This window comes from Leptidea sinapis, chromosome 1, assembly GCF_905404315.1.
Source record: "Leptidea sinapis chromosome 1, ilLepSina1.1, whole genome shotgun sequence".
NCBI classification, from domain to species: domain Eukaryota; kingdom Metazoa; phylum Arthropoda; class Insecta; order Lepidoptera; family Pieridae; genus Leptidea; species Leptidea sinapis.
In genome coordinates this window covers 19,203,437-19,217,982 of record NC_066265.1, presented here as the reverse complement: position 1 = coordinate 19,217,982, position 14,546 = coordinate 19,203,437, and the positions used below count along the sequence as shown (strand labels likewise).

The following is a 14,546-nucleotide window of genomic DNA, read 5'->3' as shown; positions in this document are numbered from 1 at the left end:
CAAATTATCTGAGAGGCGAGTTTTAGTTTCCAAGAATGAACTGTGATTTATTTTTAATATCCATTCATATTTCTATTTTCAGAACCAATTGAAATGTTATGTTAATTAGGATAGTAAAACCATTTTTTTAATAAATAAGTTTAATATAAAAATTGTCTTATTCTACCTACCTATATACATAGCATCTACATTATTCATACTAAAGATTTTTTACAATAGGTTTCGTAAACAAGTAACAACAATATGTACAAATAAATTTAACTCTACACAACTACGATTGGTCTTTTTTTGAATTGTGGAATGGTACAGGAATGTATCTTGGGTCAGACTCTGACTTGACCGATGTCGTAGCCAAAGTAGTAGTGGGCGGGGGGAACGTTGGCAAGTCAACCCTGACTGCTGTGGGCTCCGCAGTGTGTCGGTAAATAGCTTCGAACTGCATCTCCTCTGGATACGAATGGGAACGGATCTTTTTTTCTTCTCTAGCGTTCGTCGGATATACAATAACAATTTTTTCCCCCTTCGAGCGTAAAGCCACCGGTGGTAAAGCTGTACTGGTTGAAATTGCCGGCCCTTCGACAACTTGCAGCATCTCCGTCGGCGCCGCTCGGATCTTCTCCGTTGTCGTAGTGGACGTCGAAGTGGTTGTTGTGGATATCACGACGGGAATGTCCGGGTCTTCCGGAGTCTCAAACTCTCGCTTTTCTCCCGGTGGCCCCATCGTTTGCAACATTTCTATTTTCATTTCTAAAGTTGGCGTCGGAATAGGAACAGAACTTGTCGCGTTCAATTCTTCTGTTGGTATAAATCGGGCTATGGTTTTTGGCACTTCTCTTGAACCGAATATAGGTAAACGCGGCGTATAAGCGGACACTAGAGGCAGAAGGGTATCCCTGGCGTAGCGTTCAGCTCTGGAGATGAAGGATGCTAATCGCGCTGGTAAGAATTGTACGGCGAAACTTGTATCCTTCTCGGCCCTTTCGTCCGGTATGGTGTTAGGCGGTGAGGTAACGTCGTAGTTTTTCGCTTTGCGTATCAATGGCGTCGTTCGGGGTGCTTGTGTGGGACGCAGGAGAGGTTCAGATATTTCTTGTTCATCCGGATTGTCAGCTCTTTGTCTGGGAGTTTTGCGCAGCCGAGGCCTGAGGACCGGTTCGGCAATTTCGACAGCGCCACTCGGGGCAGTTTTAGTATTGGTCATGCCGAAGGCACGACCGGTTTCAGTATTGGTGTCCCACTCGTACGTGTCCACAAGCTCGAACGGTTTTGGCGGCTCCTCCGGAAGTTCGTTGTCGTGCGGGTCGCCTAGTATTCGTGTGGAGTTCTTATCTACAACAACGTCTTCTATGTTCGTTTCATTTGTGATTTCATCCTCCTAAAAGTACCAATAATTGAGTTCAACTAATTATAATATTATTACAAATAATATCATTTTTATATATGATAAAAATATTCTGCAAAACACTAGCTAAAAGATGTTATTTAATGGTTTCTATAATAAAACAAACAATAGAAAGAGCTGATACCATAGTAGATTGCGACACATACCCCACGCAAGACGATCAAAATTTACTGGTGTAGCTGAGAAAAATGTAAAATGGAAGACTAAATGACGTCTCTAAAGAAGTATTGCCGTACCAGCACCTTAGAAGCCAATTAAGATTTGTGTGCCACATGACCGCGGAATTTGTATGTTTTTTTTATATCATTTGTGAAAACCCATGGATATGTGCAACATTCAAGGTCAATAAGTTAAGGCCGTGGGCAAATAATATAATATAATAGTGTACTATTAGGCACGTACAGAAGGCTAACTCCGCAAATTCAAAGAATCGAGAAAAATCAAGAAAGATCAAAGCGCACAGCGCTAATAACCTACATTTATATATTTACCTAGAAGTTGCCTCTCTTTCTATCGCGTGGCTCTTACCTTTTCTGACGACGTTAGGGTTACCTATCTTCTTTTAAAAAATATTTTTACTTGAATATTTATGTATTTAATTCTTACACATTAAATAAGTACGGAAATAACAAAACTAAACCTGACACAGCAAATATTACAGCTGATACATTCAAATATTTTTTTTATTGTTAGTACCTATTAAGTGATATTTATCATGACAAAAATAAAACATACCTATAAGTAGATGTAAATAAATATCCACTTCGACACAGGTACTGAAATGCGTAGCAAAAGATAAAAAACTGTACCCACCTAGTATGAGGTCATAACTTATAAAATAGCTCAGTTTTTGGTCTCTGTAAATAGGTATAGTATCGCAATGTCAAATCAATATTCTTTCGTTGTCAAACCTACATTAATTGAAGCTAATATTTTTGAGTTCTTGGTCTCTGTAAATAGGTATAGTATCGCAATGTCAAATCAATATTCTTTCGTTGTCAAACCTACATTAATTGAAGCTAATATTTTCAATCAATACAAAACTACTAGTTGAACAATGTACAGTCGACGGCTTCAAATAGTAAGGAGCATGTAAGGATTCTAAGTTATGTATTACATACCGGCCGAATTTCACAGTTGCCGGGATGAAGCGGGAGTTGAACGGACTCGTCAGACCCAACCCGCACCACATTGCAGTTTGATGAACTGGAACCAATAATTGAATAATTATAATACAAGTCGTAAACAGTCAGCCACGCTTGATATTACATAGTAGGTACATGTTTCTCGAGGTCAAATTGTCTTTGAGTATGACCGCGGAATTGGCAATTAGTTGTGATTTCGGGACCTAGTATTCGGATACTAGGCGAGGCATGTCGAAGATGGATGATATGTCTGCGGGTTTTAGTGGTACCGCTTCATTCCGCAAACTACTCAAGAGAGGACTCGAAAGAAGTCACAAGTTCCTTCCTGAACTGTTCGATAATTTCCAGAGAGAAACCTGCAGACCCTTCTAGGACATGACATCTCCAGTAGCGTCAAATATATCATTAATACGCAGGAGAAACACTGTAGGAGGTAGAACACAGCTTTGGGGAACTTCAGGAACACGATCGAAGGCCATCGCTATATTCAGACTAACTGCCAGGCTTCCTCCCCCGATCGTTGTATTACGTATACCAGATATATAGCCAGCCGATCGACCATGGTCTGCTCATTTTCTAGAAGTAGATTCCCCTAATGGTTCCTAGTAGGTATGTATATAATGTAGGTATATTACCGGGTGGTTACTTATAAATGATGTTTAAAATAATTTCAAACTACATAAAGGCCAATACAGTAAATCTACACTGTTTCTAATTACTACACTGCTGATTAAGATATAATTCATCACAAATAGCACACCGATAGAGCCCTTAATACTAAACATATCAAGGGGAAAAAAACATGTATCGATGTTACCACTTATAGACTTACGTTTTGCCAAAACTGTCAGTGATGAGAAGCTTATCGAAGTGAACCCGCTTGGCGCCCGCGCTTAGCCAGCCGTTGTACGCGGCGTAATGCAACGTGGCACGCAGCGGGACGCCGAGCGCGGGGTGCGGCACCAACACGCGGCTCCACCGAGATGGTGCCGCTTTGTCCTCGCGTCTGACAAGTTAACAGTCAAACATAGGCATATTATCTACGTAGAGCATTGGGAAACACAAACTATGGGAATTAGGATGATATGAGGATAGATACTGTTGTTTGCCCTCAGTGTACTGATGGGCTTGGGTTTTAATTGAAATTTATTTATACTGTTACAAAGGTTATTCACCAAATCAGATTTTAACGGATCTTAAACTTCGGTTTTTACTTTAATTGATGATTATAATTTGCTTAACAAAGGGTTGAATCGTCTTCAAAGCTTGAACAACTTCTCAAATACCAATAAATAGTGAAAGATTTATTAAAACAACTAAACAGGATTCAGTAATGGGATACTAATCAACAAGTTTGCGTGAGGTTTATAGTAAAGGCTTACAGTACTATCGCTTACTTGGGCATTGGAAAAGTCTCATTGAGACCAGAATCTCCGTGCAGAGTAAGAGAGACTCGACCGAAGTTGGTCTTCTCGCCAGCCTCGATACCTCCCCACACTTCTACGTGGTACTGATGAGCTGTACAATACAATAAATTTAATTCAGTAAGACTCAGGAGGCGATAGTTATTTTTATTGATAGTCATTACTTTAACTAGATTCAAAAACTTATTATTCTGAGCCACAGATAGTCACAATTTATCAGATCTCGCCATACCGAAGGCTTCAGGCTAAATGAATGCTTTAGCCTGTACCCTTCAGTAAAGTATACGAGTTTGCAAAAATATGCGTAATCAACAAACCACAGAATGGTTCCTCTTCTCTGGTCAGCAAGTACAGTTGCCCTCTACCGAGCGAGCGGTCTGCGTAGTAACCCATGTTGCCGCATCGACGATCGCTGTCGCACGGGAAGCATCGACCCTGAAAACGATGGGATCCTTCAGACATTCACCAATATTTAAAATAGGAGTAACATTAGTTACGAGATAAGCTTAGAAATAATTATGATGAGCCTTTTAATTTTCTAAAACTAAAAGTTTACAATAAAAAATAAATATTTTTCACAATGTTAGTAATGTTAGTAGGCAATAGGTTCCATTCTATTATCTTATACTTTATTAGTGCGCTTAACATGTGAATTTTTGATATGGCATACTACCTGGTTTAAAGCCTACTCCATCTTTTCCTATGTTTGCTCAAAGCACTCAAAGAGCTCAAAGAAGGAGTCTACTTCAAATTTTCAAATAGGTACTTACAACTAGAAAATAACATGTAACGTAATAACATGACTAACTTCTAATATGATAAATTTGTCTACTTTATTATACACTTGAAGGTATATATATTATGTGAAGTTTTATGTATGTATAACAGCCAATTACAGGTTTCTCTATACAGGATGTTAAAAAATCCTGTAGGTACTATCTTAGGGCATAATATATTATTACTACGTAGTATATTGGTATCAACAACATATAGATATTGATTTTCAGGAAGAAAGCACATTAAAAAAAGAGTAATAACGTACCCAATTATAAAAGTTTTTTCAACTTTGCCTGCGGCCACTAATTTTTCCCCGCCCACACACCCATTTCATTCATGTAGGTACCTACGAATGTAGCGCGAGCGGTGGCCGGGCGGTGATGAACAACGAAAATTTTGTATTATTACATACTTCAATTCGTTATTATGTCTACAGCCTCAGGTTCAGCTCTGCTCGAGGTGCCGCCACTAAATCCGATACATATAATGCAACCTTTCACGACATTGGCAGGGACCCGTTGTAACACCGCCGTGTCAGTCTTTATCGTATTAAATTCTGTAACGATCCGGGCTCTCATTTCCTCCTCAATGTCACAAATTTTTCTGAACATGAATTCCTTCACCTGTCCCTAAAAGTAAAAGTCGATCGGCGTGAGGTCCGGAGACCACGGCGGCCAAGCGACAGGACGCGAGCGCAAACTTTCACATCCAATCCAGAAGCAAGTTGACGGGTGAGAGTCATCTGAGTGAGTGTAAATTTTAATTTCCGCGATTGGCGGCATTGGTCAAATGACAGCGGCATGCAACCACATACAACGCTGTGAGAGGGCCCGCCTTATTCGTTTGAGCCGCCGATCAGCTATGCTAGTGATACCTAGCTACTCGCCATTGGATCGAGTTCAGGGCGATGACCTTAGTTTACTGGTAGAATAAATAAGTCAGGGGTTCTTAAGATTTTTGAAGACAATTAATATGAAATTTTCCTTTTACTGCAGAAATTAATCTTAGGGATTTTTTATTTTTTTAAGTGCTGTCTCCGCACTCTACTTCATATTCACGTGAATTATCGTACAGGGGGTTTTTCACACAGTGTATAAACAAAAAAAAACAACTTATGAATATTCAACTTAACTTTAACATAATGATATATGTAGTTTAAAAACATTATTAGAACTATATAATGCGGTTGTAATTTATGCATTATTATATGTTAGCATTGGTTATTATTACACATAAGAAACAAAACCATTATACAAGTACCTACATATATACATACCAACACACTGCTACACACGGTAGCACGGACATTAATTGCACTAAGTACAAAGTACCGTTTAAATTGACACAGGTGCAATATATTGATATTTTTCAACTTCAATCGATACAGACGTCCCAGTACCAGTGCGCGAGTCTATATTCCCATCATTACCTCAAGGTAGGCGTCATAATCAGCGCAGGGGAACGCCGGGAAGTGACACTTGGGAGAGACCGAGTCCGTGAAGAACTTGTACGCCCGCCGGTGGTTGCACAGCGACCGACCCTCGGGGGAGGCGGCTGCCCACGGCAGCACCAGGTCTGACACCGCTCCGACAAACCTAAAAACGAAAGCTTTAAAGAAATCCATCGATACACGAGTATAGTCTGGCAGAAAGTCACAGTTTTTATAGTATAAATAGAATTAATGGTATTTTTTACACACACACACATGAGGAGTTTTCGTACCTCGCCGTGATATTTTGGATCATATTATATATATAGCACTTAATGTTTCCGTCACTTATTCGCATATAGAGCCATTTTTCAAGTCTGCACTAAGGCCGGTAAGTGTGTGATTCATGTTCGATGTATTATTAATTTATTGTGAGTGGCAATTCATTGCCTTTTCGAGATAAATCTATAATACCTTCCTTCAACCCAGAAGTAGTCAGTTTCAAGTTCAAATTGCACATTTTGTAAATATAAATAGGTATATTTATGTTGCTCTTACGCTTGCTTTGACTACGTTTTAATTAAAATACCATTTTTATTCTAACAACAACACTACTACATAAGAAACTTGCAAATCAATTATTCTCTTTAAATTTCATTATCTTATTATATTATCATAACTTCGTATTCCTAGTAGTTAATGACCTCTTCTATCACCATCATTCCATTGTCTACTCTATACGCCCTGCCCATTTTGTAGTGCCGCTCGGGATTCTTGAAAAAACCCATTAATTCTAAGCGGCACTACAATTACGCTCGTCACCGTCAGAGATAAGATGATAAGTCTCATTTGCCCAGTAATTTCACTAACAACGGCGCCCTTTAGACCGAAACACATTAATGGCATACATATTACTGCTTCACAGCAGAAAAAGGCGCCGTTGTGGTACACATAACCTAGCCGACATCCTGTGTAATCTTCGACTGGTATATAGACTATATCCAAAAGTGATGAAAATTAGTTTAAAACACTGTACAGTGTCCCATACGGTTCTATGCAAGTCATTCTTTAAACAGCCAAAACATTTGATGGAGATTAGACTTACAGATTGGAGCATCCATGTTGCACACGACCACCGTTGGGGTAGAAGTCCACGTGTCCCAGCGGCTGGGCTGCCCCGAGGCCCCCCAGGATCAACGTCTCGCCGTTCGAGTGAATGACGTCCACAAATTTTGCATCGCTCTTGTCCAGTCTCGCGCGAGGATCTTGAAACTCGAAAAGAGGGCCGGCTGGGTCAAGGCCTAAAAATTAATTATAATTTATAAATAAATCATTCATATAGCCGAATTGTTTGTGACCCTGACTACTAAGCTAGAGGTCCCGGGTTCGAATCCCGGTATCAATCATTTATATATGTTGAATATGGATGTTTGTTTCCGAGTCATGGATTTATATGTATGTTTAAGTAACTTTATTGTATTAAATATATCGTTTTCTTCTACATAGACCGTCAGTGTCTTCTACCCATATTAAGGGCTATGCCTAGTTTGGGGCAAGATAATTGGTGTAAAAGCGGGCCAATATTATTATTATATTATTTGTAGGTAAGTAGGTACTATCAATTAGATTACAAATACAGTATGCATCTACACAATATGTGTCTACAGAAACATATTACAATCTACAAACATGTAACGTAAGATGTAACAATTAACTCAATTATAATTCCTAATATGATTGAATGATCGAAGTTTTATCAGCATCAAAAAAAAAACATAAAGTTACCTGTTATTCTGCTAATGTTCTTTAGTTCAGAGCCCGCGAAACCGGCCACGTGTGCGCCCAAACTGAATCCGATTAGGTGTATGTCTTCGTAGCGGACTTCGATATGGTCAGATAGTCCTGTAATCAATTATATTATATACATATAAGATTTAAATACGGAGTAAAAATACAATGAATAATTATTTATAGAGGTTTACATATAGATTATAGGCCCTAAACCATCGCGGGTGTCCCCTGAAAATATAATATAAATATATCAAAGATTTATCACAATCTGATAAATAGTTTCGGAACGCAGAGGGAACAAACATACAAACATTGTTTTTTATTTATATAGATAGAATGAGAGTATTTTACAACTTATCAATAAAGTAATTTTTAAGTACCTACATTCAACAACAAGTACAAGTCCGACGACATTTAAGATTTACATAAAAAGAAATAATTATTATTTATATACAAAAAAAATATGAATTGGAAGTGAATATTCAAAATTTGGTGGTGGTGGTACGGTAGCAGCCATATAAGCGACGGGGCAGGGGGTGCTAAAAATCCCCGGGTGCGGTGCACAAACCCAGTGTTGTGGGGGCCTACCACAAGATGGACCGACGACGATCTGGTTAAGATCGCCGGAATACGTTGGATTAGGGCAACGCAGGACCGATCGTCATTTGTCCAGCAGTGGACGTCTTCCGGTAAAGATGGTGATGATGATTCAAAATATTAATATTGTCATATTAAAAAAGTGATACTATAGTCAGAGACTATGATATAAGACTTCGATGTTATCTCAACTCGATATCTTAACACACACCACCCGCAAACACTCCTCTTACCCAATACTTACGTCCAGATTGAAGAACAACGAACCCAATATACATTTCTAACAGAATTAACACAGGTTGGAAGAAAACCTGAGGAGCTAGTTTTAACATATTCAAAAACAAGGTCTTTTCTTTGATTAACGCGAGTGTTACTACACTTTTTAAACGATTAAAACGCGTGTAATTGTTACTTTGTTATTACTTTAAATTTTGCGTAAAAGTTAAATTTTTATTATTATTTCAGTTAACCAGATGTTTCGTGACCTTTCCAGAGCATGCTTTCAGGGGACTGCAGATGAAATGAGTCAAGGTAGTATTTGTCATAATTGTCATTATAAAGTTTAGCGCCATTTCTTGCCTCGGAGGTGGTATTTGCTGTAAATAGATGGTTTTTGGCAAAATTTACTGACTAGTTACTTACTGAGTGCCCTCTTCTTTTTTGGTGTGTGTAGTTTTAGGTTTTAATTTAGAGATCTAATGTTAAAACACAGTTACAATTACCTACACGCGTTTTAATCCTTTAAAAAGTGTTTTATATTTAAAAAAACAAGGTCCATAACCACCAAGAAACTATTCAAAGAGCAATTGACCACAAATAGAGGCATCATAATATGTTTAAATACCGCCTGCCTGAATTACTTATCTACAATAAAAATAATGATAAAGTTCTAAACTACGTTACGAACTGACCGCACTCAATGTTGTGTCGTCATTGCGGTAAGGCTAATGGCCGTGATCAACCAGTAGACAAACCTTGCGGTGACATAACCGTGGCTGAGTGCGGCAGCCCTAGAGTAGACATCAAACAGAAACCTTGCAACAGCATGGCGAGCTGTTTCCCGACGAGCCTGGTGTTGGCCGCGGCGCGAAGATAATTCGGCATTGAGGCTCCTCCTTCCCAGTCCACACATATCACGTTGCATTCCTCCTGGAAACGACATCGAAACATAAAAAAATACTCGTTCCGTAATATAAAACTGCCCATGCATTGGGACCAGGGGACCTTGTCGTATTAACGACTGCGTGTCGTCATCTTGCAAACGGTACGGTTTGATTGGTGACCGTACTAATTGGCGGACTATCCCCGTCTTATCATCTATCATCGTGCATTATCTTTACACCAAAACCCAAGCTTTTGGTTTTTTATTTTTTATCTTTTACAAAAAAATATATTTTTTTTTTCAAATTCGAAATTTAGTGTAACCTTTTTTATGTCCCAAATAAACTGTAATTTATTTGAATTGAAATATTTATCTTTTTACCTTATTTTCACTCAAATATCCAAAAAGAACTCTTATTTTGAATCGAAAATTCACCCGTCAAAATATCAGCATTTTTCAAAAAGTTGGTGTGCTTTCTGTTCGTTGAAATCTCTACTTTCCGTTGGTGAAAAACAATATACATTACAATGGTAAATATTCGGAAAATTCAAGCCCATCAAAAGGCATTTCATAGAGAATTCATACTATGTTATTTCGTAGCAGCAAAGATATAGATTACACGACGACTTTGGGACCTCTAACAGACATTATCTTAACTACAAGACTTCTGTCATTGTCGTTTGCCCCTTATAATATAAAAAAAACATACAACAGCCATAAGAGCCGAGCGCATCTCGTAGACCCACACGTTGTCGCAGTTGGAGCCGAACCCGTGCACGATGACGCGGGTGGGTCGCGCCGGGTCGAAGGTACGCGCCGCCCAGCTCCACGCTGCAGATAAGTTTCCCGCAGACACTGCCAGCAGGGGCTGGTCTCCTCTGAAATATTAAAATTACATATACGGATACATTATATTATTATGAACAGCATCTGCTGATCTGGAGTGCGTTTAGATGTTGGAACACGGGTTTCAGTCGGTTTCCGAGGGGTGACATAAATGAAAATTGATTTTGGGGGTTGACGGGGCCTAAAAATCGACTCCCAAAATCTAAAGTATTTTTGAATAATTTGTATTAAGTAATAATGAATACTGAGACAAACAGATTATATTCGTAGGTAGTTATTTATAAATTTGAAATAGACTAGATCTATTATTAATTAAATATTTGAAATGACATTCTCGTACCTGCTAATTGTGGAATAAAGTAGAAATTGTGTGCCGACTTCGTGTGGTGGGCTGGGCAGGGTCTCCAGGTAAGCGAAAGGGCCGGCGTCTTCGAAACATCCGAAATCACCGTAACAGACACTCCCTTGGGACCTCTTTATCCTGCAATAAACAGTTTTAACTTTTTTACAATTCTTACCAGTGTGTGTATGTATGTTCAACTAAAACTCAATAAGCGTTAGCCCAATAATGAAACATAGCACACATATAAAGGGAATAATAAGCTCCGACGAACATAGTTATGCTAGTGCCGGATAGGTGGCGCATGTGGGCTGTGGCAGCATTGAACACCAACTTATATGGTTACACTGATACCAAAATGCGGACGAAGTCGCGGGTAACAGTTAGTTCCACAATAAGATTTGAGTTGACCAAGAATAAGACAGTTTGTCATAGTCATTTCTGTATGGGTTGGGTAGGCGGATATGTACTATTGATATATTTCTTTGACTAGCTTACTAATAACTAAGTATTACTTTTAAGTTTCTTCTCTTATCACCTCAATAAGCCTCCCTCCCAGAGTAGCAGGATTTCAAATTGCCACAATTGTAACTAACTTGTCCAGTTTCGTCCACTACCATCAAACCATGGAAACTTACTTTAAGTACCTTCTCTTAACCGGGCCCTCTCTTAATCTCACTTCGATCATGATCATGGAATGCTAGTCTAACTCGACCTTTCTCAACATTTCCATTCACACCAGGTTTACAAGTTTGTGCAGTCAATGAACTCGGCATGACCAAACCACCCCAATGATTTCATTCCTATAAAATGTGATTAGGCGTGATTCCTTCGTGAACTCTTCACCTCCTATTTTGATCATGTTTTTATGGTAAACAATTTCATTGATTATTATTATTTTTTGGCAAAACAGTAATTAATATTCATGAGGGTTGCTGCCAGTGAAAGTCGCATCAAAATCAGCCCCGCCTTTACGGAAATTTGACGGGGGAAACAGACAGTTAGAAATGGTACAACAGATAAAAAACAAACGTTTCATTATGACACTATCAACAGACAATTTTAGTGCTAACATTACATGTTTGTTGGATCCTGATTTTTACAAATTAATTTGTCAACTTTACGCGGGAAACATCAGAGGGGGTTGTAGAAATTAAATAAATTAAATACCATAATAATGAAATGAACTTCGATCAAGATAAAATTCACAAAGCATCCAATCTAACAACATGTTTTCACATTGTCGAGGCGGTATCGTGAGAGAGCCATCCATTCGCGAAGGCTGTACCTACTCGAATTGCATTCAAGTGAGAAATTAATTTTGTACAATAGAAAGTCTTTGTAGAGAAATACTGAGTGAAAGCATGATTAAACTTTTAGATATTATGAATGTCCTTTGATAAGTGTCTCTGTTTATTTTACTTTCTAAATATATATCTAATATATAAAATTCTCGTGTCACGGTGTGCGGGACCGAACTCCTCCGAAAAGGCTTGACCAATTCTCATGAAATTTTGAGTGCATATTGGGTAGGTCTGAGAATCAGACAACATCTATTTTTCATCCCCCTAAATGTTAAGGGTGGTCCACAATTTTTTGATTTGTTTGATTATGAGTCAGCATTAAAAAATACATACAACTTCAAATTTTCACCCATCTACGACCAACAGTTACTTTTGTATCGCGATTTTAATATCGGCAATACAACGTTTGCTGGGTCAGTTAGTTGTATTATATATTTGTTATTATGTATTATCCCTATATATGTAGGAACTTCTTCTGTACGTGTGTTGACAGTGAACTCCTCCTAAACGGCTGGACAGATTTGAATAATTTTTTCTGTGTGTGTTCAAGTGGATTCGAGGATGCTTTAGATTCACAATTGAACCACCTCCTGACGTTTCGTAAACTTTGCAGTCTCACGTTTTCAGGGAACTGAAACACGAAGGACAATAAAGTACCTACTGTTACAAGCGTTTTAATAATTTAAAAAGTATTTTATTTAAATAAATGTGTAACACTCGCTCTACTGTAATTGATAATATACTCATGTTAAAATTAATTTTACGTATATGTTAAATCATTAATAGGCAAAGTAATTTATGTAACCATAAAGTAGATAACAACTTGCCCCATGACGCCGTTTGATATAATAAAGCCATGTGAAGATAGGACTAGAAATATTAATATAGAAATACCTACCATCTTAATATTACTAAAAGTACTAAAAGTCAATATTAAAGTAAACAATTATAATTCTATAACATACTATCTTCGCGCCTCGATAAGGCTACTAGAAACCCAAGCGCTGGCATCTATTTCGGTCAACGGATCAGCCTTGCTATCCAACGCGGTAATGCTGCCAGTATTCTTGGTACGCTTCCACGTAATGATAGTTTTAATTTTATGTAGTCGTAGTATTGTAAATATAGTTATAAGATTTGTTTTGTTTGAATAATAACATACTTAGTTACTATTGACGAGGAAATAAAACAAAGGCATCAGTAAATCATCCTACTTAGGTACGTATTAGTGGTAGCGATTAATCACACGGTTGATTGTAGTGTCAAAGCGAAAGTCGTAAACAAACAGCTCACTAGGTTAAATCCTATTCACTATGGTTATGTGCAGTCACGATGATTGACCTTAAGTGATGTATAGCGAAATGAGGTCAATCGACAAGCTTGAAGTTAGCTTTGATTGTTTTAATGTAAGTCCGAAGTCGATTTAGGAAAGATTGCACGCAACTATTGCAGGTAAGTATACCATTTCGATTTAGAAAGGCAGGCGAAGAGTTTGTTAGAACCAAATTTTTGCAAAGGAAGACCTCAGCGGACAAATTGTGTAAAATATATATTGTACGTACAATATCCTGTTGCTGCGTAAACTTTTTTCCAAATTTAAAACTTTTGTCTTTATCTTATCTATCACTTTAGAATTACATGACAGGTAGTTATTTTAAACTTGTAGTAAGTTAACATTGCGTTTATTAGTAAGAGGGTTGGTGATGATTCCATTCGGATAAGTTATAATAATGATAAAATATTGAATGATTTTGTTTCAAGGTTTGGATAAAAGGAGTTTACCTGGTCCGTGTTTTCTTCTGCTCCCACTGTTTGACGGACGAGCGGACAGCAGCCAGGATTTCAGCATCACTCTTCTCATCTTCTGCCTCTTGTGCCGCTGACACCGGAGGTCCAGCGCCGCGCCATGATTGCAACTCTGCATCTGTTGCAACATAATTATTATTGAGTAATACAGTTTGCTTAAACAAAACTTAGTAGTACTTTTTTTACTCATGCGGCGACATAGTCGGTAAAATACTATTTTTTCAGTTTATTATAAGCATTTTCGATATTCTTGTTTTATGAAATGAAATTGATTTATTGCGTCGAATACAGTATACATAATAGATATTAAATTTATTGTAGTGTCTTCTATTCGGCTAATTTAAATTAGCATGCAAAACGTTTAGTTACTTAAAATTTAAAAAATCCTTAACACTATCATTTTTTTTGTCTATTAACCATTTAAACAGGAGTTCAGTAAATCATTTCTGTGGTAAGTTTCTTATTTCTAGAGGTAGATGATTAAATAATTTTCACATTTCATAGCTACTATTGAGGTATAATGTTGTTCTGGGACAGTGGCCATAAACCAGTCTATCCGCTAATCTGGTAGAACGAGGATGCA

General features: G+C 37.9%; 1 protein-coding gene across 1 annotated transcript in view; it reads right to left on the bottom strand.

Annotated features, from left to right (window-relative positions):
- Nucleotides 1-108: 108 nt before the first annotated feature.
- LOC126970395 (uncharacterized) overlaps nt 109-14,546 on the bottom strand; it is a 44,164-nt gene continuing 29,726 nt past the window's right edge. Inside the window, exons 3-14 of the mRNA XM_050816222.1 lie at nt 13,940-14,081; nt 10,854-10,994; nt 10,377-10,545; nt 9,600-9,714; nt 7,963-8,079; nt 7,283-7,478; nt 6,178-6,343; nt 4,289-4,406; nt 3,945-4,065; nt 3,380-3,553; nt 2,524-2,608; nt 109-1,375 (exon numbers count right to left, since the gene is read on the bottom strand). Coding sequence (XP_050672179.1) covers nt 272-1,375; nt 2,524-2,608; nt 3,380-3,553; nt 3,945-4,065; nt 4,289-4,406; nt 6,178-6,343; nt 7,283-7,478; nt 7,963-8,079; nt 9,600-9,714; nt 10,377-10,545; nt 10,854-10,994; nt 13,940-14,081 — 2,648 coding nt within the window. The 3' untranslated portion in view covers nt 109-271. The remainder of the gene's footprint in view (nt 1,376-2,523; nt 2,609-3,379; nt 3,554-3,944; nt 4,066-4,288; nt 4,407-6,177; nt 6,344-7,282; nt 7,479-7,962; nt 8,080-9,599; nt 9,715-10,376; nt 10,546-10,853; nt 10,995-13,939; nt 14,082-14,546) is intronic.